The 25,399-nt window shown below is 46.0% G+C and overlaps 2 protein-coding genes across 5 annotated transcripts; one reads left to right on the top strand and one right to left on the bottom strand.

Annotated features, from left to right (window-relative positions):
- The first annotated feature begins 718 nt into the window (after positions 1–718).
- LOC142776199 (uncharacterized) lies at positions 719–6,101 on the top strand. 4 transcript variants are annotated; one of them, XM_075879420.1, is made up of 6 exons: positions 731–953; positions 2,606–3,059; positions 3,442–3,474; positions 4,578–4,664; positions 5,026–5,067; positions 5,663–6,101. In XM_075879420.1, exons 2-6 carry the CDS (start codon positions 3,040–3,042, stop codon positions 5,898–5,900), a joined length of 420 nt encoding a protein of 139 aa, XP_075735535.1. In that variant the 5' UTR covers positions 731–953; positions 2,606–3,039; the 3' UTR covers positions 5,901–6,101. The 4 variants fall into 4 exon arrangements, 3 of the variants coding, with proteins under 3 accessions (XP_075735533.1, XP_075735535.1, XP_075735534.1); XM_075879419.1 differs by having other exon boundaries at positions 3,027–3,059; XM_075879418.1 differs by lacking the exon at positions 2,606–3,059 and having other exon boundaries at positions 719–953; positions 5,663–5,878.
- Positions 6,102–6,847: 746 nt separating this feature from the next.
- Positions 6,848–8,901, bottom strand: LOC142775287 (uncharacterized). Its single transcript, XM_075876625.1, has 3 exons — positions 8,590–8,901; positions 8,390–8,515; positions 6,848–6,938 (listed from the first exon to the last, which is right to left on the bottom strand). The coding sequence occupies exons 1-3, from the start codon at positions 8,745–8,747 to the stop codon at positions 6,848–6,850; spliced, it is 375 nt and encodes a 124-aa protein (XP_075732740.1). The 5' UTR covers positions 8,748–8,901.
- Positions 8,902–25,399: the final 16,498 nt, after the last annotated feature.

Raw genomic sequence — 25,399 nt, forward strand, 5'->3', positions numbered from 1 at the left:
TTCGGTACAAATAGCCCGGGCGATTTTCGCCATTGCAGTTGCATATTCTTCATTGATCTCTCACTTCCTGTGCGTTGAAGTGTTTTATTACGCTTGCTAGAAATGTTCTGTTGACGGTTGTCATCCGTTTATATATACTGCAAACAGGCATGCATGCGTGTCCACTTTCTCGCTGTACAACGAAATGCAAAACCGAGACCTCCGAGATAGCTCCAGCAATCGCCGAGACCAACGGCAAGAAAAAAAAACTTATTGTGGTCATGATCGTTTCGTGATTTACCTGTACGACGTTTATGCTCGCATTTCATGAATAAAGGCGGAACTTTAAGCCTTGAAAGCTGTCACGGACGGCCATCTTTGGCGACCCCGCGTCACGGCAATTAACGGGCGCCGTACTGCCCGACTGACCGTGAGAAACGGCGGCACATGAAAGGGAACCGATAAGTGCAAAATGGGGTGCTCTCCTTAGAACGTCGCCGCCGACAGTAAAGGCTGGTGCACACCGGCGACTAGCAGCGGTCGCGCGACCATTTGCGACTGGTCGCAAGCAGTTGCGAACGGTCGCAAACGGTCGCAAAGCGACTGTTTTGGCCAGTCGCTTCCTGACCGATTTTTTGGTCGCGCGACTGCAGTCGCAAAACACTTTAACCAATCAGCGAAGACCAGAAGTGACGTCAGCCTTTGTTTACATCCGGCCACATCGTATGTTATTTTTTTTTTCTCGTTGCGCTTGCCTACTGCCGTGAGGTACGAACGACACGTACGTTCCTCCGTGGATTTTTCCTCGCATCAGACGAATGCCACCACGGCCAGCTTTAAGTACTCGGCCGAGCTCCTCATCGACGCGATTAAAATGTACCCATATCTGTATGACAAGCGGCACCCTTCTTTTAAAGATCGGACAAAGAAGGACCGGGCTTGGGCAGAGATCGGAAGCATGTTCGGCATGTCGAGTAAGTACCGAGATTTTTTGTTTAAGTAGCTATATAAGCAAGAACAGGTGTGTACTGCATGGCTGGCGTTGCCAATGAATGAACAATGAAAATATTGGTATTTGTACTGCAAGGTTTTAGTTTGCATGAGATGTATTGACTGTGATGTATGCGAGCGCAGTTGTGTGCACATTTGTTCTCGTGACTTTCCGAGTTTAACATCGAAAGCGACATGACAGAACATTGTATAGCTGATAATGAAGCTCAGACGTTCGAAATACTGCTCGCAGTTGCCAACTCACCTAGCGCATGCTCCTTGCTGTGTTTGTACGTCATCGTCTGGCCAAGGGAATGTGTGCTTTTGTGAACGTGCGGCATTTGCAATGCATAATATCTAGTGCGCGGTGAGGGAGGGGGGGGGGGGGTGTTACGCTTTAATTCTGCCTATGCATTGCAGTTGTGCTGTTTTAAAAAAGAATGCAAAGTAGCTTCTGCTTTGAGCGCATTTTGTGCACTCCATAGAGGAGCGTGTAATTAAGACATACAAAACATGTTTAGCAGCACTCTCAAATGTCCGGATTTGGGAGTCAGACATGCTGTTGATGCCAAATGACATGCAATCGTAAAAAAAAAAAAAAAGATATGGTAGTGTTCTAGGGGCTGGGCGAACACTGAAGGAAAGCACAGATGGGGGAATATATTCCTCTGTAATGTGGCCCATATCTAATCCTCATTTCTTCACAACTGTTGCTTTCCTCTCCTGTGTTTTTGTCTGTTGGTGCCTTTATATTTCGATTATTCTTTTATTCCCAGAGGTTATATCTCTCCGCTTCCAACTGTGCTTCGTTTTTGTTTGTTTTCTTTGTTCCTATATTTTAAAGTCAATTTTTCATGTCTGCTTCTATGTGTTGGTATGTTTTCATGTTTTGGTCCCTTTATTTTCTTATAATTTCCTTCCTCTCGCTCTCTCTATGTTACACTTTGAGTCATATACTATGTTTGTTGCATTTCTTTCTCTCAAAAATTGTCATCTTGCTCTAGTTAGTTTCATTCTTCTTTTCAAGTTGTTTAACATGTTTGCTTTTGTTTGACAACAATCTCTCCCGCTGTACACGACAGTTTCGCTTGGCCGATACCAATGGTATATACTCACCTGTGGAGTTTTGCACAATGCAGTAATGCTTAGAAAGTTTCACTCTGAAGGTGATAAAGACATCATGTGCTGGTTCATGAAATAGACTTTTTGCAAGTGAACTTCAATTGCCGAAGGTATAAACAGCCTCTTTGTTACAATAGCTTGGCAGACATGCTTGCCTTCAAGAAACAGTGTACATAACTCTTTGCGCAACTAATCATTGCGTCAGCTGTGATGTCGTGCACATGTAGGTGGACGGTCGAAAACACTAGGTGGGCGGCATTTCTGGAACCCTCGGCTGCAGGTTCCCTCAATCATGGGCAGAGATTTTGCAATGTTTAAGCCCCTACCAATACTTAAGTTTAGATGGCATCCGATTCATTTTGATGCCCAATATTCAGATTTCTAGGGTGCTGCAGCCGAAATGATCTGGGCAAAGAAAATAAAGACCGCTCACAATTGTGCTGAAATAAAGTAGAAAATTTATCAGCAATACAGTATGCACAATACATTCTTACAGCAAGGGTTTTGTTTTCAGGTGTCCTTGTTGAGAAACGATTTAAGAACCTGCGTGATATCTTCAAAAGCAAACAACAAGATATACGTGAAAGACAAAGAAGTGGAGCCGGAGCAGCCGACATTCCAACAATAAAATGGCCCCATTTTGAGGCTATGCTTAAATTAATGGAAGGAGAATCTGAGCCTGTGGCTGAAGTTCAATATTAGTTGACTATTGAGTACTAAACAAAAAAAAGTTGATTTAATTCACATGACTGTTATACATACACATAAATACACACATATCAATACACATAAGTACACTGCACATAAACATAGAAGTCCCAAGAGGTAATTCACAGTGGGCATGCATGTGATCATGAACATGGTGGCAATGGGCTGTTTTGATGTCGAGTAATTGTGGCTACAGCTACGAAGAATAACTCTGTGCATCATTCTAGGGTACTGTGCAACATGAGTGCCATTGACCAAAGGTAATGAATAATGCTTGCCCTCCATTGAACAGAAAATGAAATGTTTTGGTTAGCATAGCACAATGCATCAGCACAACACAAAAAGTATAGCATACCGTACAAGTAACACGTGGACAGCTTCACAAAACAGAATATTGAAGACAAAACAGTAAGAATGAGAGAATTGAGTGTACTTTCTGTGTCATTCTCGGCTTAATACAAAATCTAAAAATCTAAAGAGATCGCTTATTGCATGTGTCATGAGGCTGTTCATAGACAAGCATTGCACATATTCATTACAAGAATGCAGCATAAGTACTTATATTGTAGCAAAACAGTGAAAATGCTCTAAAAATGCAAACAATAGCACTGACAGAATCACATATTGCATGTTCTCTTGCAGCAGCCACATCACAGCAGAAGAGGCTAACGAGAGGTGAGCATGCACAAAAATTTTCAGTACCATGTGCATGCACTTGAAGCTGTACACGCATGAACTTCAACCCAGAAACATTATTTTTTATTACAAGGTGATTGTACTTTGCAAAATTATGAAAAATACAAGCGTGCTTGAAAGGCGGTGTTCAGGTCGTTAGCTTGCCCAAACCACTGCATCTTTTTAAATACATTCAGCACTCAACACTGAACAAAAGCACACAGGAATACATGAGGGCACAAGCCTTGTTTCTGTGTGATGATGTTTAGAGTTTAATGGCGCAAGGCCGACTAAGGGCAAAGTCGGCCTTGCGCCATTAAACTCTAAACATCATCACACAGAAACAAGGCTTGTGCCCTCATGTGTGAATGTGGTTTCTGTGTGAATGTGGTTATTGTACAACGTCAAATATTTCTGAAAAAGCAAAGTATTCATCAGCGACAGGCTGCAATTAAGCAAACTAATGCATTATCTGCATACACTGGCAACACATTCATGTCAATTCGTTATGAACAAGTGCCCAGTGCTGATTGCAATACAAGTGAGCTGAATAATGTGAAGCATTCACTCATTCCTAGCAGTAAAATGATGCTGCAAAAGTCGTGTGTAGCATGTGTTCAAGAAACATAATGACAGCAGGCACAGTTTCATCAGACACATCGTTTGCACAGCCATTTAGGATTGACTGTATAAATTTCATTCACATAGCCAGTGAGATATTGTTACGGGGTTAGAGACTTTTGTACAAAATGCGTTTACAGGGGAAAACCCACAGACAAGATTCACAATGGCTGATTAACACCCTCACGTGCTTATCAGCTGCTTGAGTTCTTCCTCTACCTTTACTTCATCTCCGTGACAATATCTCTTGTTCTCATTTAGATGCGCAACCTACATAGCATTTTATTAACATAATAGGCACATTAAACTTCTGTATGCACACCTTCCATACAGCAGTGCTCAATCAAGAGGTAACGCAAGTGTAAAATAAACCTCGTGTTGAGTGAAATCATAATGGCATTTTAACTCCCGAAGAATGCCTAAAACTGTTCATGTACTAGTGGCATCATCAAATACATAGAGAGAAGTTTTCATCACTGCAGATCACCGCCTCGGCCAAGCCATGCAGCGGAACCGGAACGTACCCCTGATACGGCTGAGGAGACTGGTGTCGACACCTGCAGCAATGAGTAAAACCCTTATGAATCCACCTAAGTAATGACAAATGAAGGGTATGCATAGATAGCCAATCTATTAAATCTTAAAAACATGTTTTGTAACCTTCTTCATGTTCTAGCACATTTGGAGAAAGTGCCTAATGTTTTGACACCAGATTCTGCTGCATGTAATTGTAACACTTTATAAGTTGTATAATAATACTGCCTCCTTCTGCAGTGATGCTTCAGCAACCACCTCAAGAGAGCAGCCACCATCCAAACGGTGTGTAAACGAAAAAATTATTTTAGGTACTCCTGGCAAGAGATCACAATCACAACTTTTCGAAAAGGATCTCTTTCTGTACATTTAAGCAATATGTATAATTCACTGCAGGTCACGCTCATCAAGACGACAACGGACCTGCAAGGGCGCTAGGTGAGATATACCGCTGACTCTTAGAGGATAAACTTGCAGATTTTTTTCTAACAATCCTGCGCATGCTACAAAATACAAAACTTTATAAGGTAAACGCTCGGTCAAGTTGGTACACAGACATAGTAACTAAAAAGAGTGTGAGAACGACAAGGTAAAAACAGAAAAAACAGGATAGAGCACTGACTTTAAACTGATGTTTTTATTGTGGGCACATTTATACTAAGGCAGACAGAACCCATGTAACTACCGTAATATTTAGGCTTTAATATCAGAACATCAGCACCCTGTTCCAAAACACGAGTGTCCGTTTCAAAGATCAAAAGCCCATTTATTTCTCACAGAGAGGTAGACGCCCTATTGACACATTTATCTTTTAAGTGTGCTAATTAATTTGCTTCAGTTCCTCTATATTTTTTTCTTTCTTAGTGCCGAAAAGCACAAACATCAGTTGAAAGTCAGTGCTCTGTCTTGTTTCTTCTGTTTCTACCTTGTCGTTCTCACACAGTTTTTTTTTTGCTAAATGGTGCTTCACGAAGTAACAATGCAACCTTAAAGCATTCATATGCATGAATCGCAGATCACACTTGCTTTGCAGCAATGCAGGAGAGGGCACAAGCCATGAAGCTGTGGCGCAAGCGTGCATGGAGCACCTTGAACACATCAAAGCGAACAAGGGGGTCATCAAAAAAGATAACATTGGTTTCTTCGCTCTACGTACCGATGCACGCCTCAGAGAGCTACCAGTGCACATTGCACAAGATGTAATGCATGCAGTAGAACTTGTGCTGTGTGAAGCAGAGGCAAAATTGCATCAGAGCAGTGAAGCAAATTGAAGTGTTTATATAATGTCAATGACACCCATCTTTTTTTATCTTGTGTTCACTTTTCTAGTCTCAACTTAAAGGGGTCATGACTGGTCACTCAACAATTGACGGTTGTCAGCAAAAAACAAAACTACAGAGTAAAATGTGCTAGTACACGTGTGAAAAGGGGCCTTAAGAGATCATTTTAATAAAAAATAAGCCGTAGAAGTGCTCGGCTCCTAAAACTCAACCTACCATAAGTGACCGCCATTTTGTCATGGCATGCGAGACGTCACAAGCCGAAGGAGCAATGGCAAATGGTATACGCATTGCACATTCACAGGACCCATTTTGACATCCGAAATTATTTGCTGCAAGTACCAGCGCTACATTGCTGACACAGTAGCCATGTTTCGACCCCTAGAAGTCATTTAGGTTTAGTGGAGAGTTCAACAATGCGAAAAAATTTGATTGCAAGCGCAGTTGATGACGGAACACGACCGTCTGCCAGATTGCACACTGTGCAGCAGCTTGTCGAGCAAGCGGTTCGTGATGTCATGGATAGTGAGTGCGTCAGTATTGCCCAACTGTCAGGCGACTAGCTCGTTTATAAAAATATGCGATTAAAAATTAGCAGCTTGACCAAATCGCTTGAATTTTGCCAGCTTGTATGTGAACATACAAGAATCAGCTCATACAACACACATTATGGTTGAAAATTGGGTGTCATGACCCCTTTAGGGCAACTTATTTCTGTGATAATTGTAGTGATAACCGTGCAATAACCGAAATATTTTAACATGAATTATTTATTTTTGTGTTTTCATGATTATATTTGGGCATGACAGTTTTCCCTGTAATGTATCTGTTGTGTCACGGGTGATTTTTCTCTTGTTTGTTTAGCTTAAGAAGATGCTATGTACATAAGTTCTGTAAGCAATAAAATGCATTTACAACCCACCTTGACCTTGTACGCCTCAAGTGCTGTTCACCACTTTGTCCTGCCAAGGCACCTGACCGTCTGTGACGGAGTAGTGCGCCAATTTATCTCGCACTTCCTTGGCATACCTAAAACGCATAAGTGCCATGTGAAATTTCTGTCGGCACAGCCATGATGGGAGACACACACTGTAAAAGGAGCATGCCGAGCTTGAAAATCTCACGCATAGTTGCATTTCAGGGTCATAGTCATGACGCTACATTGCCAAAGTATTCCTCATTTTTATGTATTAATGAGCGCTACCTCTGCTGTCTATTTTCTACGGCATCATCACAGCTTCTGATAGAATGCATATTTACTGACTAACTTTAGAAATTTCGATATGTCAAGTTCCATGACAGCCAAGGTCAGCAACTGCTCGCATTTGGACAAAACCATTGTGCACTTTTGAGAGAACGATTGCGCTGTACAGTTAAACCTAATTAGGGCTGGTGCACACCGGCAACTAGGAGCGGTCGCGCGACCATTTGCGACTGGTCGCGAACAGTAGCACTGCTTGTGCACTCCGCAAGCTGTCGTATATGCAGTGAATATTACTGTGCCTACACATTTTGGCGAATCATAAGCATTCATCAACCTTTTCATGGAAGAGCGTACGTGCTCATATTACTCAGGTTGAAGAAGGGCAACCTAAACGTACCTGTAGCAATTTGCTTAGCATGGATTTCTGAAAAGCTGAAAATTCAAGGAGAACCTATTTCGCAAAACGTACATCACTCAAGTCTATTGTTTAAATTGCTTTCACACAATGTGCTAACGTCCACAATATGTATTGCCACTGCGCTACTGTCCACAGTGTATTGTGTCACTGTCAATTTAACAGAACATACGTAAAATTGTAGCAAGGTGCAGGGGTTAAACGCTGGTCATGTTTGTGAGAAATTTCGCATGTGTACTTGTGCAAACACACACCATCGTGCATGCAGATACATAAAGGGTGGTTGGTTGAACCTCCTCCCTCCTCGATGCTGAAAAATATTTTTGGCATGAATACTCTTTGAGTGCCTTGAACAGCACATCAATTTGTCCTAAAATTTGTGCATAATTGTACTCGCAAAGCTGAGGATTGTGTTTCACTTATTTTATAACATCATAATTGCGCTCTATATAGTACCTGTGCATCAGGATAACAGAAAACGGGAACTGACACGTCCACAATGTAATGTCATTGTGAAGCGCAGAATCCCATTTTCTGTGATTTTACAAGCGGAAACCACGTACTGATTACGCAATAAGCCACAACAGATGGTTTTGAAATATTCACCACCTGAGATTCTTAACGTACGTGCGCAACAAACGCGCCAACTTAAGTGCATTTCGCCTCCACCTAAAGGCGATCGATGCGGCCGTAATCAAACCCCTCATTTACGCCTAAACTGCCGACCGCAGTAACGACTGCACCATCGAGCCCGCATACGTCATAAATGCAATTCGTTCTATCCGCCCAAGCGAAACTTCCTTACAAGCGAAGCGCAGCCACAAGCCACAGCATATTAATCTTCAAACCACACGCTCTTACCTAATGGTCATGGCCAGGCAGTCGTGCGCCGAAATTGTAGGCCGGTGGTTTGTGTCCTGCTTGGATATTGCGGGGCGCAGCAGTTCGAGCAAAGTGTCGAACGTTCGTGGCGGCATCCGCATGAAGCTAACCACCAAAAAAAGAATGAGATAACATGTTATGCACTATCTTATAAGCACGTAAAACAACCATAAACTTACTCTCGGAAATACTCCTCGTCGTGCGAGCGCAAGTCGGGAAGCAGACGCCCTGTGTGGCCAGCCACTTCTCGCGAGCGAAGGGACGGTCTCACCCACCACCGCCTTGCTTGCTTTGAACGTTTTCGTGCTGCCAGCGCTGACACGTTGGCTGAGCACATCAGCACCGCCACAACCTCTTCTTCATCACTCGACTCGAAGTCTATGATGCTGCCGGGAGAACGCTACGCAAACACAGCCGTCAAAAACAAACGCATCGCGCTCAGCGGGCTCCGTATCTGATCAGCTGATCGTCGCCGGTCACCCAAGTTCTCGTTGATAACGAGATCTGTACGTGACTCTCCGGGTTTGCGACTTTCGGTCGCTCGCATGAATCCTTGCCGGTGTGAACGTCGCTCGCAGTTTGGTCGCCAGTCGCAAATGGTCGCGCGACCGCGGCTAGTCGCCGGTGTGCACCAACCCTTAATCCTTTTGTAACTGCGGCGACGTCTGCAAGGTCGTAGAAGGCCGCGGTATACCCCGAAAAAGGATTAGACTACGAGACGCCCTGCTGAGAGCTAAGTGGTTGACCGTTCCCACGGAAAAACACGTGGGAAACGCTCTGGTGGCCAAGCCGTATGACAACAACCCGACAGGTTGTCACTCTCGCTAGTTGCGGGCCCTCTCCCTATTAAAAAGGGGTGGGGTCAAAATATTTTTGGGGCGGAATCTCCCATCAATTAAACGCGCATGATTGGACCCAGGTAGAGGTCTCTTGTCTCCAAGGAAGAGAGCGAGGAGACATGAGAGGGATTTAAGCGCAGGATTTTGCCCTGCTAGGCAGACTAGTCGCTGACCAAGATGGTGTAGAAACAGATCAACAAGCATCTCTTCTAGAAGTTTTTAGTGTGGCTCTGTATCGGCTGGCTACCTAAACTTAGCCGTTCGTCTAGTTGTGACGCGATTTTAACGTCTGCAACGTAGACATCGGGACTTCGCCTCGAGTTAGCTCAACCTGCTCGAAGTCACCTGCAAGCACTAGCCTCCCGGAGACACCAGCGTTGCATCACCGCCGACATCGCAGTCGTGCCAGAACTCTCTTCGACTTCTCGCATCCGATCGTCGGGGACACAACGCTGCCGGTCATCACACGTATGCCTTCACCTGTTTATGTCTTCGAACTTTCTACTCCGTCGTTCTATTCTTGTTAGTTTGTGTAGGTTGTAATAGTTCTCTCTCGTAAGCTGTTTTATTGTTTCTGTTATATATTTCTTTAATTGTATCAAGTGTCGTTGTATTTTGTTAGTTGCATAGAAGTGTTGTATTAGATCCCGTGTTGCTGCAATATCACTAGAGTAAAGTTTGTTTTGTTTTCCCACGTCTCTGATCTCTTCACTGTCTCTGCTTGCGTACGGAACGAACCAACCTGCTGTCATTCCCGTCGCCGACTTCGCGCTGGCGACGCTAGAGTGGCAGCTTGTAACAAAACTGGCGTCCGCGACAGGACATTCCGTACAAAGAGTAAGACAGTGAGGGGTGAACGAGAACCGTGCGGACAGCGTGGTGATAGGGCTGCACAGTTGAAGCGGTTGCATCCTGCATATGATTGCGCTATTTTTATAGTGGCATTATAGTGACAGCTGCAGCATGGAGTGTATGGATTTTGATAAGTGGATCGCATACGGTAAACAGTTAGGCCTCGAGGGCGCCGAACTGAGACAATGTGTTAAGGAGCAGCAGGAACAGGCGCTGGCGTTAGCCAGAGAAGAGCGGGCACGGGCCCGGGAAAAAAGGGAAAAAGAAAGGGAGAGAGAGCGCGAAGAAAGGGAGAGAGCGCGCGAAGAAAGGGCGAAAGAACGAGAAGCGGCAAGGAAAGCGGCAAGGGAAGCCGGAGAACGGGAAGTGCAGTTACTGCTATTAAAGATTCGCCTCAGTGAGGGTAGCAGGGTTAGCCGATCCAGCAGTGAGCACGGCGATGCCGGCGAGAAACTGTCATTTGAGCGAGACACATGGTGTCAAGGGCTACTCACGGTTCTGCCTTGCGAGGCAAATGAAGCTGTTGCGTGACTCAGTCAGCAGAACGCGAACAACGAGGTAGTTAAGGCAGATATGCTCCGGATGTTCGGAACTTCTGTCTGGACAAAAGAAGAGCAGCTCAGACAAGAGTCTGAAAGAGAGCGCGAAGCAGAAAGACAAGAGTCTGAAAGCAAGGCGCGTCGGAAAGCGTTGGACATTGAAGCGCGTCATGAAACGCCAGAACCAGAAATCGCGCTAGAAAAGGGCCCGCATATTCTCGAATGCATCCATATAAATGATGTAGAGAACGAGGCCTTGGCTGGTCTCGAGGTAGAGACAGTATCAAAAAACGGTCCTAGCGAGGATGAGGTGTGTGCCAGCAGCCCTAATGGACCCAGTAAGAAGCTGGAAACCATCCTCATGCCTCGAGAGGACGTCTCGAGATCGTCACATGCAGATAGGGTTAGCACAGTGGCTAAACACAGCGAGAACGCGACGCTTCAGGAGTGCAGCGATGCCATCGGAGAGGGCCCAGTTAATGGTTTCATCAGCATTAACAAAGGTAATTTGGCCCGGCAGTCCGTCGTGACACCGAGTTCAAAATGTTTGAGCGTGGGGCAAAATGTAACACAAGCTCCAACGAGCTTCCCGACTTCTCAGTTCCCGACGCGACTTGATGATGGCATCGAGAGAAAGGGGGCAAGCAAACATCGCCGGAAACGAAAGAAGCGGAAGCGCACTGCGCTGCGCAAGCCTAGGTCAGGCCCCACTCAGTGGCAAGAAAGACGAGAGGGTAGGCCATTAGTCCGTTTCAAGGAACGTCAATGGTGGCGTTCAGGGAAGCACAAGCGGCGAGCCGGGTGTTGAGGGAGGAAACGAGGTACGCCACACCAACGCAGCGTGCGGTTCAGTTCGACAAATTCGGGAAAGCGGCCTTTGCCGAAGGGTCAGAGTCGAAAGGGCAGAGTGGCTAAATACCGCATAGGGGAGAACACAAAAGAAAAATGGCACAGGCTTCCCCCCTGCTTCTCGTACCCCTTTCACATTACCGAAGAAAGCCGGCCAAAGTGCAGAATGAGGCGTGACGGCAAAACACAGCCTAACGTTCGTGTGGTTAGTAGCCTCAGGCCTGATGGAAAACCGCCGGGACCGCGACCTCATCGTGTGCGATTCAAAAGAATCTAGTTGAGACAGGGGGAACGGTCAGTTCTAGTAACTTTTGCACAGGCGTGTTAAATATTGTTACTCAGTTGTACGCCAAGATGTGTATTCAAGTCTTTTAAATTTTGGAAGTTACGTGATGCGGTGTAATTTTTTTTAAAAAAGGGAAATCGTCGAACCAAAGGCTGAAAAATAGCATCGAAGTAATTTAATCATGAGTGCGAAAATTTGCATAGGTAAAACCCGAGAAAATGTGTCATTTTTCTAGTTGTTTCAAAGGTTTAGTGTGGCATCGTATGCCTCCACTGCCATGGGGATGTGGCATGAATGAGCATTTGAGGAAGATGTTAGCATAAACCGAATGATCTCGTAAATTGATTAAGATTGGCGTGACCCGGTACAGTTGTCGTTGCGCACATTGAGACTTGAGGTCTATGAGCATGTTTTTTTTTCCTTCCGTCGGTTGTTTTCTGTTTGTATGCACGTATTTCATTGTATAAGAAGTGTATTTTGAGTTATTTTCTTTTTTCTTGGTGCATTGGTTGTTTTACTTGCTGTAATGCACATTGACGGATTGCACTACAGTTGAGGAGCGCACCTGTTCCGTTTTATTTTGTAGTATACATTCGTGCAGTGTATTCTGTATTGATGGCTGCCGTACACGGCTATTTCTTCTTCTTGTTTGTATGGCGCATTGATATTGTTGCGTGTAACTGAAGCTGGTACTCTAACCATTGTTTGTTTTTCCTTTTGTTGTTACTTTGATGCACTCTGTCTATTTATGTTGAGTATGAGAGGGACAGTCCTCATGCCTCCCTTGTGGGTGGTGTTTTGTTCCTTGTTTTCGCAAAAATTCCCCTCCGTGTGAACAAATGTTATGAATAACATTCTGAAAGTGGGGGGCAATGTCACGGACGGCCATCTTTGGCGACCCCGCGTCACGGCAATTAACGGGCGCCGTACTGCCCGACTGACCGTGAGCGGCACATGAAAGGGAACCGATAAGTGCAAAATGGGGTGCTCTCCTTAGAACGTCGCCGCCGACAGTTAATCCTTTTGTAACTGCGGCGACGTCTGCAAGGTCGTAGAAGGCCGCGGTATACCCCGAAAAAGGATTAGACTACGAGACGCTCGGCTGAGAGCTAAGTGGTTGACCGTTCCCACGGAGAAACACGTGGGAAACGCTCTGGTGGCCAAGCCGTATGACAACAACCCGACAGGTTGTCACTCTCGCTAGTTGCGGGCCCTCTCCCTATTAAAAAGGGGTGGGGTCAAAATATTTTTGGGGCGGAGTCTCCCATCAATTAAACGCGCATGATTGGACCCAGGTAGAGGTCTCTTGTCTCCAAGGAAGAGAGCGAGGAGACATGAGAGGGATTTAAGCGCAGGATTTTGCCCTGCTAGGCAGACTAGTCGCTGACCAAGATGGTGTAGAAACAGATCAACAAGCATCTCTTTTAGAAGTTTTTAGTGTGGCTCTGTATCAGCTGGCCACCTAAACTTAGCCGTTCGTCTAGTTGTGACGCGATATTAACGTCTGCAACGTAGACATCGGGACTTCGCCTCGAGTTAGCTCAACCTGCTCGAAGTCACCTGCAAGCACTAGCCTCCCGGAGACACCAGCGTTGCATCACCGCCGACATCGCAGTCGTGCCAGAACTCTCTTCGACTTCTCGCATCCGATCGTCGGGGACACAACGCTGCCGGTCATCACACGTATGCCTTCACCTGTTTATATCTTCGAACTTTCTACTTCGTCGTTCTATTCTTGTTAGTTTGTGTAGGTTGTAGTAGTTCTCTCTCGTAAGCTGTTTTATTGTTTCTGTTATATATTTCTTTAATTGTATCAAGTGTCGTTGTATTTTGTTAGTTGCATAGAAGTGTTGTATTAGATCCCGTGTTGCTGCAATATCACTAGAGTAAAGTTTGTTTTGTTTTCCCACGTCTCTAATCTCTTCACTGTCTCTGCTTGCGTACGGAACGAACCAACCTGCTGTCATTCCCGTCGCCGACTTCGCGCTGGCGACGCTAGAGTGGCAGCTTGTAACAAAAGCCATCAGGCGTAATGCTGTGGAGCTTCAGGTTATTGGCAGTCATGGCGTGTGCGATGTTTCTCGTGTGCATCACCTGCCTACTGCTGCACGGTGCACACCGTGGTCAGAGGCTCTGTTCAGTTTCATAATCAAAGTTGCTACGGTTCCCTTTGATACCAACGCTACTCAAAACAATAACAGGGAGACCTACAGTATCACACTTTCTCACGCGAACGGCTGTATACAACACGAGTGATTCGCTTACCCAACACAACAGGCCATGTCCAGTGCTCTCGCCGTTCTGCTTCGCAAAAGCTGCGGAAAACAGTAAAACGAAGCCCTTAACGTCCGTAACAATTCACAACGCAACTGTAGCGTCGGCTGGGGTCTTTTTTTTTAGTATAGCGCGGAGCTGTTGCGTCTGCTCTTGTTTTCGTCGTCGTACTGGCGAGTGAACCAGCAAGCGTCGCCGCGGTTCGGCGACGTGCCTGATTAGCGGAGAAAAGGTCGTAGATCTTTTTCTAACAGTTCATTGCTCACACACACACCTATTATTTAGCTCAATCGCTGTTTTTTAGGCTGTAGTTGCATCTGGCTGCGCAGCAAGCTGTGCAAGGTAGTCGGGCTTTGCACTACTCAAAACTGCGTCGACAGGTGGTGCTGCGTGTCTGCAAAACTTCAGAGTCAGACGTCTATAGTGAACTAGAAGAGATCTATAGTGGCATGACCAGCGGAGCACGCCCGCTTTCCCAGCGCAGGACCGGGCTAGACTGCACGCACTTGTTTCCTTAGCCTTCTCAACCTTCGCGAACACAATGGGAGAGTTTCCGAGTACGTTTCGCCACCCGTCAGCAGTAGGGGCGCAGCGACCCTGCCATTGCATCTTCTGCGCCACGCACACGGCACCAGGGAGATTGTCGATGTGAAACAGTGGAATAAGGGTTCTCAATGATGAGGGGGAGAGGGATTACTCAAGAAGTCTGGAGTAGAGGGATCATCTCTCTTAAAAAAAAAAACTAATGTTATTAGACAGCTTGACGCATAATTTAGGTGTGCATGTGCTCGTCGATAATACAAGTAGAAACTCAGTGAAAATGCGGCAAATCGGCTAACGAGGCATGATGCATGAAGCATAAAGTATTGGCAACAATCAGCGAGAGATAGGGAGATGAACAACACTGCATCTGTTCTGCAAGCGGCGAGCACCAAACACCTTTGGCACTTGCTCTTGTTGGACAACAAGGCCGCAATTAAAGGTCGCTTACAGAAATAACTAGCACACCCTCCCTTTGCTAGCTATTTTATATTTCCTTATTTTTTAGAAATATATCTGTTGTAGTTTCTAGGGCTAAAAGATGCAGTCTGCTGCTTGACAGCTCTTTAAAAGACGTACGTGACTTGTATTTCTAATGGTTAAAATATAAGTAAAAAAAGTGGACTTTTGCTGCTGAATAACCCCTTCGGACGGCATGCCCTGGATGAGTGGCGTGCATTGTCAAGGTGTTAACACCACCTGTAAACAATAATTCCGGAGACACCGAGCTCTTTTGCGTTCCTTCATACTGCACGTCACATTCATGAATAATGTGAAGAATGCAGCTGCTTAAGCTCGCAAGCCGCTTGCTTTCGAACTAAAATTACCAGTGAAAATCATGTCTGCGCTATACTTCGAGTACGTGGAAAAACATGTTTAGGAATAGAAACTGACATCACTACTTTTCGGCAAGTAAACAGCTTTCCTTGTTTGGATTCTCTTGTGGCTCTACAAACAGGTTGTTGCCTATTTTTCTTTCCGTCTACTGGGACTTGCTTTATTCTGGTATTTGCCCACCGCGGCTGCTTTTCGTTCAGAGCTTTCTCTGCTTTCAGTCTGCAGTGATTTTTCGACTCGAGAAGACGGTTTCGACTCGGGAACTACACTACCCGAGGCATTAGTTTCTAGCTTGTTTGGACAAGATAGCGGTCTTCTTTGATAAGGCCTCTGAACACCTGCCACGCAGAATTGTGCTGAAGTTTTGCAAACAGCAGTTCTGCCCTACTTTCAACGCGCTCCCATCTTAAACCGCCCTGAAAGCGTTGGCGACAGCCACTCTCGGCGATCCGCAGATTTCATAGCCGAAAAATTCCTAAGAATTCTCCTCATCAACCACACAAACCAACTGAGTGATGCACACGACAAGCATTCCACCTACACACACAAGCCGACTGTGAAGCAGTTTAGGCTGTGAACAAGACATTTGTGAAGTCCGGCAAAGTTTTTCACTTGAAAGTGTTCAACTATTGCCAGTGCTTATGAGCAATAAATATTTATTTTCAGAACTCAGAATGTCTACACGTTTGATGGCGGAGAGCTGCACTTCGGGCTCTTAAATTTACACATTTTTTTAAAAATAAACTTAAGTTCAATGCACCCAGCGCAAACAAGAAGTGAAAACAAACCACTTCTGAGCCTTCAACAATTAGGCAACTTGTTTTTCAACGCGCGGTGAGTGGAGAAGCGCGTTCGAACTCATGTGTTCGTATGCTGTATACACGGAGTGGCGGAAGATGGCAGTGTAGCAGCGCCCCCTTCAAAGGAGTGGCGAGAGGCATATACTACACCCGTTGCGAAGGCCGCAAGAAGGAAGCGCACAGGTACAATCTAGGCCGGCCGTGCCCGGCGTCCCTTTAAGCTCTGGATGGCCGCTAGGGTGGGTAGCGACACTGCTGCTCCTTTTCATACGAGGAACCTTAATGTGCGCACCGCATGAATGGAGGCGGAACGCACATGAAGTGTAACAGCTCTTTAGCGTAGAAGCACTGCTGAAATCCATAGAAAAGTGCTTACAGGAGAAGGAAATACCACACACTTGGCGGAAAAGCAGAGTGAACCTATTATATATAGGCAAAGAGAAAAGGTTAACATACGCTCGTATAGACCGCTAAGCATTACATCTGTCCCTATCGTAAAAACCAGTGGCACTGGCCCAGCGCCATATACTTGATCACTGGACCAGTGACCAGTGTGGCGCTGACACTGGGACAGTGACACGCTGCACGAGGCACGCTGGTGCTGCCCACTGGGACACCCATTATCGGCCGAAATCTGGCTTTTAAATTGTGTTTATATTTTTTGGTCATGCACACATTGTAATTAGGGCTGGAACACGCACGCAGTAAAAAAAGAAGAACAAATACTGAGCGAGCTGGAGCTGAACTTTTAACCCAAGGCATCACATACTCTGAGCCAGCCACGCTGCCCACTACACTACTGCTGAAATACGAGGCCGTGTTTATTTTTCTTCATCTTAAAAGTAATTCTGGTATCTAACAATGTGAATTTGTCGTTTGTATACGCAGTGTTTCGTCTCTTCGTGCTCGCGCCAAACATGTGATTGTTAGCTCATTTTTTGCGGGTTGCCTGGGATCACATCCATCTGGCACGTTTTGCCGCAAAGCTTGTCAGCGTAGCTGCATATGTGTTACGGCAATCGTAGCGACTCGCTATGCGGTTAGTCATACCTATGTATAAAACAGCGTTCATGTGAACTGTTCGCTGAACACTGTAGATTTCATCCCTCGATAGTTTGGAAGTATTTTCTGTCCTCCTCGTTTACGTTCCGTGAACGACAGCCGCAGCAGTACAGCCTATATAGCCGAAACGACCACTAAGCTTAGGGCCATACTTCTTGTGCCACGGTTGCTGTGAAGATCATAGATATTCAGTTAGAAAGAGTCTAAGAATTCTTACAATGTAGTTTTGATCATAACTGACCCATGAATGGTCATATTTTCACCTTCGATCACATGAATCGCAAGCTAAAAACACCAAGATTGGGCATTGCAGTGGATAACTGCTGCCGGGGACGTGCGGCTTTCTAGGGCACAAGCCGCAACGACTCACTGCTAGAGTAGGTTGGTCTTGATTATCAGACTGATACTACTGTCATTTTGTGTTGCGAATTCTCAGTTCTATCTATGCCGTTTATGAAATACATTAACGAAACTCAAATTTCAAGGAAAGTGCACCAGCGCCAAGGGTGGCAACCATGGGTGGACTGGAACCTTTTTTCCCGAAATTATTGCATGCCCCCCATTTGCCCCCCCCCCCCCAGGAGCAAGCATAGGTAAAACACGACGCATAAGTTCTGTGCTCCATGCCCCCCTGCAGGATTAAAGTTGTCGTTTGTCCACCCAAGCAAAATCCTGGCAGTGCCTCTGACCCGCGCGATCAACATATGAATGCTTTAGCGTACTCGCGTCTATTGCCTAAGGAAACTGAAGCTATATATGTGTAGCTCATAGATGATAATATTATCATATTCGGTAAATTTTACGCTCGACATGTCGCGATTCAATATGAAGTCTTACAGAAAGTGGACCGATCGCACCTAGTTTCTTCCAATGTGCCTCTAATGTTATCAGTGTGCGGAGACTGTACAGCAGTGCCTCCCAACGCGCTTTAAGACGCTGGGCGACGCTGTACAGTGTGGTCCTGTGCGTTTCAGCGCACTGGGTCACACTGGCCACGCTGTACACTGTGTCCCAGTGCCTCGCAGTGCTCTGTAGTACACCGGGACACATGCACTGTACAGTGTTTCCAGTGCCACCCAGCGCGCTGAAATGCACTGGGGGATACTGGAAATGCAGTTTTTTTCGATAGGGGTGCTATACAGGTTGGCAATGCAGACAGTAAAATTAAAAATAGAAATGTGGGCAGAAAAAAATGACATTTTGGGATAACTACAGAATGGATTGCGAATCTAAAGGTGGTTAGACGATAACCAGTTTTTTCTTACTCAGTGTATAGAAATATCTAAAATAGAAAACAGGCCATTATACGTAGCCTAGTTTAACATCACTGGGGCGTATGACAGCGTCAATCAAAAATTTGTTTTGACATATTGAAGGAAGTGCGCTGACTGTGTACATCTTTTGAAAGAAATATACTGGGAAAATACAGTTTGCATAGGATGGGAAGGAATAATAGCAACGACAGCGTTGAAATTAACAAAGGGCTGAGACAAGGATGTCATTTGTCCCCGTTTATTCATGCTGTTCATGGGGAGGATAGAAAACTCGCTAGAAGGTAGCAACATTGGATTTAATCTGGCACACATACAGGCTAGCGTGATGGGTGAGTAGAAGCTTCCAGGTATATTTCCTACATACGATATTTTCCTATTTGCGGTCAGTCAAGATGACACACAGCGACTAGCAGATAAATGCAGAAGGGAAAGTGAGGCTCAAGGATTTAGTGCTACACAATTTAAATTGATGGTACACAATGATCGCAAAAACCGCGCAGTCTCAATACAGGGCCAAGAAATACCGAGGGTAAGCGAGTGCAAGTACCTCAGAGTGTGGGTGAATGAGGGGGATAGATATATAGAGGTACAGGAAAAACATCGGCCGCAAAGAGAAAGAGGAATGCTGCAATAATGAAGTACAGATCGTTATGGGGATACAATAGATACGAAGTGCTTTGAGGCCTGTGGAAAGGCTGAGTGGTTCCAGGGCTTACATTTGGAAACTCAGTGGTGTGCATGAAGTCAGAGATGCAATCATGGATGTAAATCTAAGGTCTATGAGATGCTTCGCGTTGGGCACTCACGGGCAGAAGACGAATGAGGCTGTAAAGAGGGATATGGGATGTACAGGCTTTAAAGTAAGGGAAGCTCAGAGCAAAATGAGATTTGAAGAGAGGCGTAGAAAAATGAAGGAGAGTAGAAGGGCAAAAAAAGTGCTCAGGTAGAGCGTGAGCACAAAGTAGAGAAAAGAAAAACTAGGAGGCTCACCAGTAAATATAGGGCGGGCAGTGGGGTGATATGGCAATAAAGAGAATTAAGCGAAAAGTCAAAAGATGGAGAGGATTTATTGAATGACAGCGATGGAAAAGAAGCCGGCTCTCAGTAAGTACCGAAAGGACAAGAACGAAATAAGGCGGGAGAGGTTTTATGATAATTTAAGTGGAAGCGCTTTACTGTTCGAAGCGAGGTCGGGTTAGCTTAGAACACGTATAGTCATAAAGCGAGATTGAATAAAGAGGAAGAACAAAGTTTATTTTGGGGGGAGCTAAAGAAACGATAGAACATATTCTGATTGATTGCGGCGATATCGACCCAGATATACGTGTGGGTGCAAGTCTACATGAGGCTTTGGGTTTTGTGGACGAACATGCGAGGCTGAACACGCCCGTGATAGAAGCAAGTAAGAGACGCTTAGAATATTCGTGGCTCTAAAATAGAGATAAAGGACAGAAATAGTGGGAAAACGAGGTCACTCTGCCTGAAAAGTCAGAGAGATGAACATAAATATATAAATTAAATTTTTTGTTAAACTAACACCACTTTAATCGAAGTAGACAAGACATTAGGCCAACATAGACATAAATATTTTTTTTATTTTACTGGGAAGCCTGGTCGCACACATGTCACCGGCCTGTTATAAAGGGAATGCTCATAGCATCCATCCATCCAGAAGCTTTCTGACCGGGATAATTGGTGAAGATCAATACCTCTCAGCGCACTCGGAAACACCGAAGAAGGAACTCATGAAGACAAGCGCTGGATAGCAACTGAATTTTATTTCGAAGGAACACGCAGGTACAAGTGTGCAGAACTGCCCAAGCGCATCAGATATTGTGCATCAAATATCGCACCACTAAAAAAATTGGCCAGAAAGTGAAGGTGACGGCTCTTTTTCCCGCTCCTAATAAACTGTCGAAGCAACGCAAGCGAACATGTCCTGTGAATAAACATGAAGGCTGCAATATTAAGTATATACAGGAACCCAATCTCAGAATGTGCTAAAAACGTGGTGTATGGGACCCCCCTTTTCTGCGGAGCGGCATACGTGGTACAAACTGGAAGATGTCTCAACGTGTGTCGGCTAGAGCCTCGTTAAAAAAACAAAAATTATAAAGATAGTTTTTTTAACGCAACATTGTTCTGAGTGTGGCTGCACTCCTATTTTTGATGACACTACTGTAATTGCTAGAACGTCATGTCAAAAGAAATAAAAAAGTTGATTATTGAAGCTGCGGCAATGGAAGAAAACAAAAGGCGCTTAGCAAACCTGCTATAATGCTATCCACAAAGGCGTTATAATTCTCGTTGGAAGCGAACCATCTCGCACACTTTTCTTGACTTCAAGTAAATTATTACGTGTTATCATGGTCAAAGGACGCTTTCTACAGCATGTACTCGCTCATGGGCGATTTCATGTATTTATACTGTAAGCACAATTTTCGCAGCGTTTAACCTTCATATTTTTCACCTGTACATAATCATCATCACGGAAAACGTCCTCTTCGTTCGAAGCGTTGACCAGACGATTCGGCCTAATAAACGCCGTCGTGACCCTAACACTGCTACTGTCTTACAGAGTGGGGGACGCTGCTTCGATCCCCAAGTCCTCTCCGACGTCAAGTTCCCCTGGAGCTTCGTTCGGGTCGCCGCTTGCTTCCCCCGTCCGCTGTCATGGCTCAAGAACCGCTGCCCGCAACATCCAGCATCCCTGTCCACCAAACCATTCTTGCTAGGATCGTGAACGCCCGGCAGCGTGACCCACCAATCTTCTCTGGTCTTCCACGTGACGACGTCGAGGTATGGCTGAAGGAATACGACAAGACCAGTGTTTATAACTAATGGGATGACCATCAAAAACTTCGTCACGTCGCCTTCTATCTGTCCGATGTCAAGAAAACGTGGTTTTTTAACCACAAGAGCAGCTTTCCGGATTGGCCTACTTTTGATCAAGTCCATAGGATTTTTGGGAAACCGAACATACATTCCGAAGTGTCGAAAAGAAAGTTCGATGGACTTTCCCAGCATCCCACGAACACTTACACTTCGTACATTGAAGACGTCCTTGCCCTTTGCCACCGCATGAACTCGGCGATGACAGAAGCTGATCGTGTTCGCCACATCATCAGAAGAATAGGCCATGTCGCGTTTAACGCTTTGGCCGTTAACCCCCCCCCCCCCCTCCCCACCGTTGAGGACGTCATCACCACATGTCAACATCTTGATGAACTCCAAGCCATTCGACTGCACCCAGACTACCGAGACGCCAGTGACAGCTGGCCTTCATCGGATGTGGATTTGCGCACGCTGATTCACACTCTGATTCGCGAGGAACTTCAAGCGCAAGGGTTGTCACGTGCACCCACCCCTCAGCCTCACTCTCCATCTGCTGGTCTGCGCGACATCATCAAAGAGGAGCTCTCATCCATGGCTTGCGCTCTCCCACACAACACTCCGATGCCACCAACGTTGCCCATGACGCATGCACAAGTCGCTGCCATGCCACCCGCCTTGGTTCAGCACGCGCATCCTGTTCCTGCGCAGTCCAATGAAGCAGCATTTGCACCACACTCGCCTGTCCCAGCGCCAGTACCAGCGCCTGTCACAGCTCCAGCACTCTACGCCCCCTGGCGCTCGCTTCGCCCAATATGTTACTATTGTGGCATTCGGGACCATATTTCACAATTTTGCCGCAAACGCCAGCAGAACGAACGCCGTGGCTACGACGTTTACGAAAGGAATTTGGTGCCCTCTCCGAACCAGTACCAGCGCCACCCTACGACACGTTCCTTCTTTCCGACTTCTCCACTCGCCGCACCTCGCCGCTACTACAGTACACTCTAGCCGCTACCATCCCGGACGCCGCCGGTCCCCTTCACCTCTGCGACACTCAACATCTCCTCTAAGACCGGCAGCTACTTCTGACTATCACTGACTCACTCTCTGGATTTCGTGTCGACCGGTTGTGCCCCCGCGATCTCCGGTGACAGCGCAGCTCTGGCCGACTGGCTTGCCCTACGCCATCTCCTGCCGCCGACAAGAGCTCTCACTGAGTGGTGCCCCGTCCTCGGACTCCTGCGACCGTGTCCATCTTTCCTATCTTCTCCTTGCTTCTGGGTGTCGCTGTCCTTGCGCCACGCTCTCTCCTTTTCCCTGTCTATCTCTATACCTTTAATCCTATCATTTTAATCGCTCCTTACCCCCATCCCTCATGAGCTACTGTTGAGGTGTTCCACTCTGATGCGGACAGTTACGGGGCTCACTTTTAACTTTTCTCTTTTAAGATTCACATGTGTGAGAACACTCTACCTGAAATTTTCGATGTCCCCCCCCCCCAAAGTCGCTAAGACTCCAAAGAGATAACATTATTGCTAGCACGATTTAAACGACGCTAAATTTAGAGAGGTGGTTTAGAGAGAGAGACAAAAATAGAGCAGAGTGGATTAGGGAACAAACGGGGGTTAAGGATATCATAGCTGAAATCAAGAAGAAGAAATGGACATGGGCCGGGCATGTAGCGCGTAGACAGGATAACCGCTGGTCGTTAAGGGTAACTAACTGGATTCCCAGAGAAAGAAAGCGGGTGAGGGGGAGACAGAAGGTTAGGTGGACAGATGAGATTAAGAAGTTTGCGGGTATAAATTGGCAGCAGCAAGCACAGGACCGGGTTAACTGTCGGAACATGGGAGAGGCTTTTGTCCAGCAGTGGACGTAGTCAGGCTGATGATGATGATGATGATGATGAAATTTAGAGACTTTCTCGCACCACTGCGTGGAGACACGGGAGCTGCAGTCAACATGCTGTGACATTACGATCACGTGACGCCACCTTGCAGTAGCCCGAGCACATTTTTCTCTCCGTTTCCTCCATCAATCAACCTAGTTTCACCGTTCCACAGTCAGTTCATGTCCACAGGCACGCACCTATAGAAAGAACAAGAACATAGCAAGCGGTCACAAATGTTTTCGGTGTGGCTGTGTGCCACAATTAGTGCATCACGCATGCAGATAGGCTGGGTGCAGTTTCACATTCATGGTTTACTTCAAAAATAACGAACATCACGATGCATGTTGGGGTGTCTCGATATGTAGATCGCCACGCTCTTGGAGTGAACTGACACAGCAGACGTGTTAGGAACAAACCAAACAACACACACTCATTTAACTACATTTAGAATGACGATATCGTCAGCCGAATAATTATAATGTAAAAATTTATTGGACCTCATCTTCATCATCTGTCAATAACCATCATCAGTCTTCCTTTCGGGCATCTTCATCATCGGCACCATCTTGCTGTTGCTTGAATAAAGCGTCAGCTGAACCATATTTCAATAACATCATTTGTAATCAACCCGGTAAAACAGCCTTACCCAAAATCACACAGCTCTTAACGTAACAAACACAAGAGCACACAAAAGGCCGCGTCGCTAGCGCTTGACTCCCCACGTGGGCCCCCGGCACACGGCCCGCGGTGTCGTACACCGGGGATACGCCGCGAAAGACAACCTTTCACGCCAAACGCCATGCGCAAGAGACACTCGCTCAACCACGGAGGAAGGAAAAGGTAAGGAGAGGCCCTGACGTCACTCGGTGTGAAGCCGCAATGAAGCCGGAAGTCGGCCATATTGAGTAGGCGAATTCTCCTCTCTTGTTTACATATGAATGCGAAGCAGAAGGCGCGACTCCCTCTCCGGCTCGGAAAGCACGTCGGCTGCGCAGCGCGTGTGTCGTGACGATCCGAAACTAATGGAACTGGGCTCATCACTCAGAGCCAGCGGGACACCTTCAGCGAAATCGCTTCGTCCGAGTAATAACAAAGAGTAACAGCTCGCTGACAACGAATCAACTACGAAAGAACGCGCGCTAGACGCACTGACAACGGCGAGTGCTTTCACGTCATTAATTCAGCAACTGTACAGACAACACGATCGGTCGTGCGCCTTCTACGGTTGCATTCCGCCTCGCGACTGACGCAGCGTCCTGCCCGTCCCCAGGATTCCGGCCCACGCGCAGGAGGCGCGCTTTCCCGCACGGTGGGGGCGGGGCCCCGCGTCACTCTATGGGAACGGAGAGAAAAAAATAATAACTCCTCTCCCTTTCTGATTTTCTCATTGCTTTCACGGTTTCAAGTAGCAACTGCATGAACCTTTCTTCTGCCAGAGTTACAGTATTGTAGTAGAAATAGTGCGAGTTCCCTAGCTTATTAAAAAATAATGCACAGCGCCTATGGGTGCTCTCAGAAATATCGGCTATTTTACCGCATTTGAATCGCTGCCCTGGAGATGTGGTTGAAGATATCCAATTGCTTTCTGGGATTTAGGTACTGGCATATGTCTAGTTTATGCTAGTATAGAGCGTGTTTGAATCGTGTGGTAAAAAAAAGTTCCCTGGCCAGTTTTGTTCAGGGTGCGACAGCCGTCAAGCCCTCTTAGCTCCATCTAGCGTTGAGATGGTGTACTCTACGGTGCCACGTAAATATTAAAATAGGGTACGCGTAAAAAGAGAGGATTCTTATGGAAGGCACATTCATGACCTCGTGAAACAATATTTAAGATTCGTTGAGGTAAAGATCGATAGTATAGCACATCGATAGGGTATTTAAAGAAAAAAAAAAAGATGAAGTGCGCGTTTCCAAATATTCGAAGTATGTGCCCCATAGACCCCTGAATTTACAGCACATTCTCGAGTTTTACAGCTTACATGGTAGCTACAGTTATCTACTAATTTGTTAATTAGTGCTAATTAACTAACGCATCCCTGGTCAGGCTTTGAAATTGGGAGAAGTATTCACCGGGCGCGATATTATGGACGGTGGTATCAACTCGCCGTCCACGC

This window comes from Rhipicephalus microplus, chromosome X (genome assembly GCF_043290135.1).
Source record: "Rhipicephalus microplus isolate Deutch F79 chromosome X, USDA_Rmic, whole genome shotgun sequence".
NCBI lineage: Eukaryota > Metazoa > Arthropoda > Arachnida > Ixodida > Ixodidae > Rhipicephalus > Rhipicephalus microplus.

Bases quoted from the DNA above. Each gene is read 5' to 3' on its own strand.
- LOC142776199 (XM_075879418.1), top strand. From the start codon at position 854: ATGTACCCATATCTGTATGACAAGCGGCACCCTTCTTTTAAAGATCGG. The intron at 4,665-5,025 runs GTAAAACCCTTA...AATTCACTGCAG, and splicing joins GTCGACACCTGCAGCAATGA to GTCACGCTCATCAAGACGAC. The intron at 5,068-5,662 runs GTGAGATATACC...CTTGCTTTGCAG, and splicing joins CGGACCTGCAAGGGCGCTAG to CAATGCAGGAGAGGGCACAA.
- LOC142775287 (XM_075876625.1), bottom strand. From the start codon at position 8,747: ATGTGCTCAGCCAACGTGTCAGCGCTGGCAGCACGAAAACGTTCAAAG. The intron at 8,516-8,589 runs GTAAGTTTATGG...TTTGGTGGTTAG, and splicing joins GACGAGGAGTATTTCCGAGA to CTTCATGCGGATGCCGCCAC. The intron at 6,939-8,389 runs GTAAGAGCGTGT...TATGCGTTTTAG, and splicing joins TGCCTGGCCATGACCATTAG to GTATGCCAAGGAAGTGCGAG.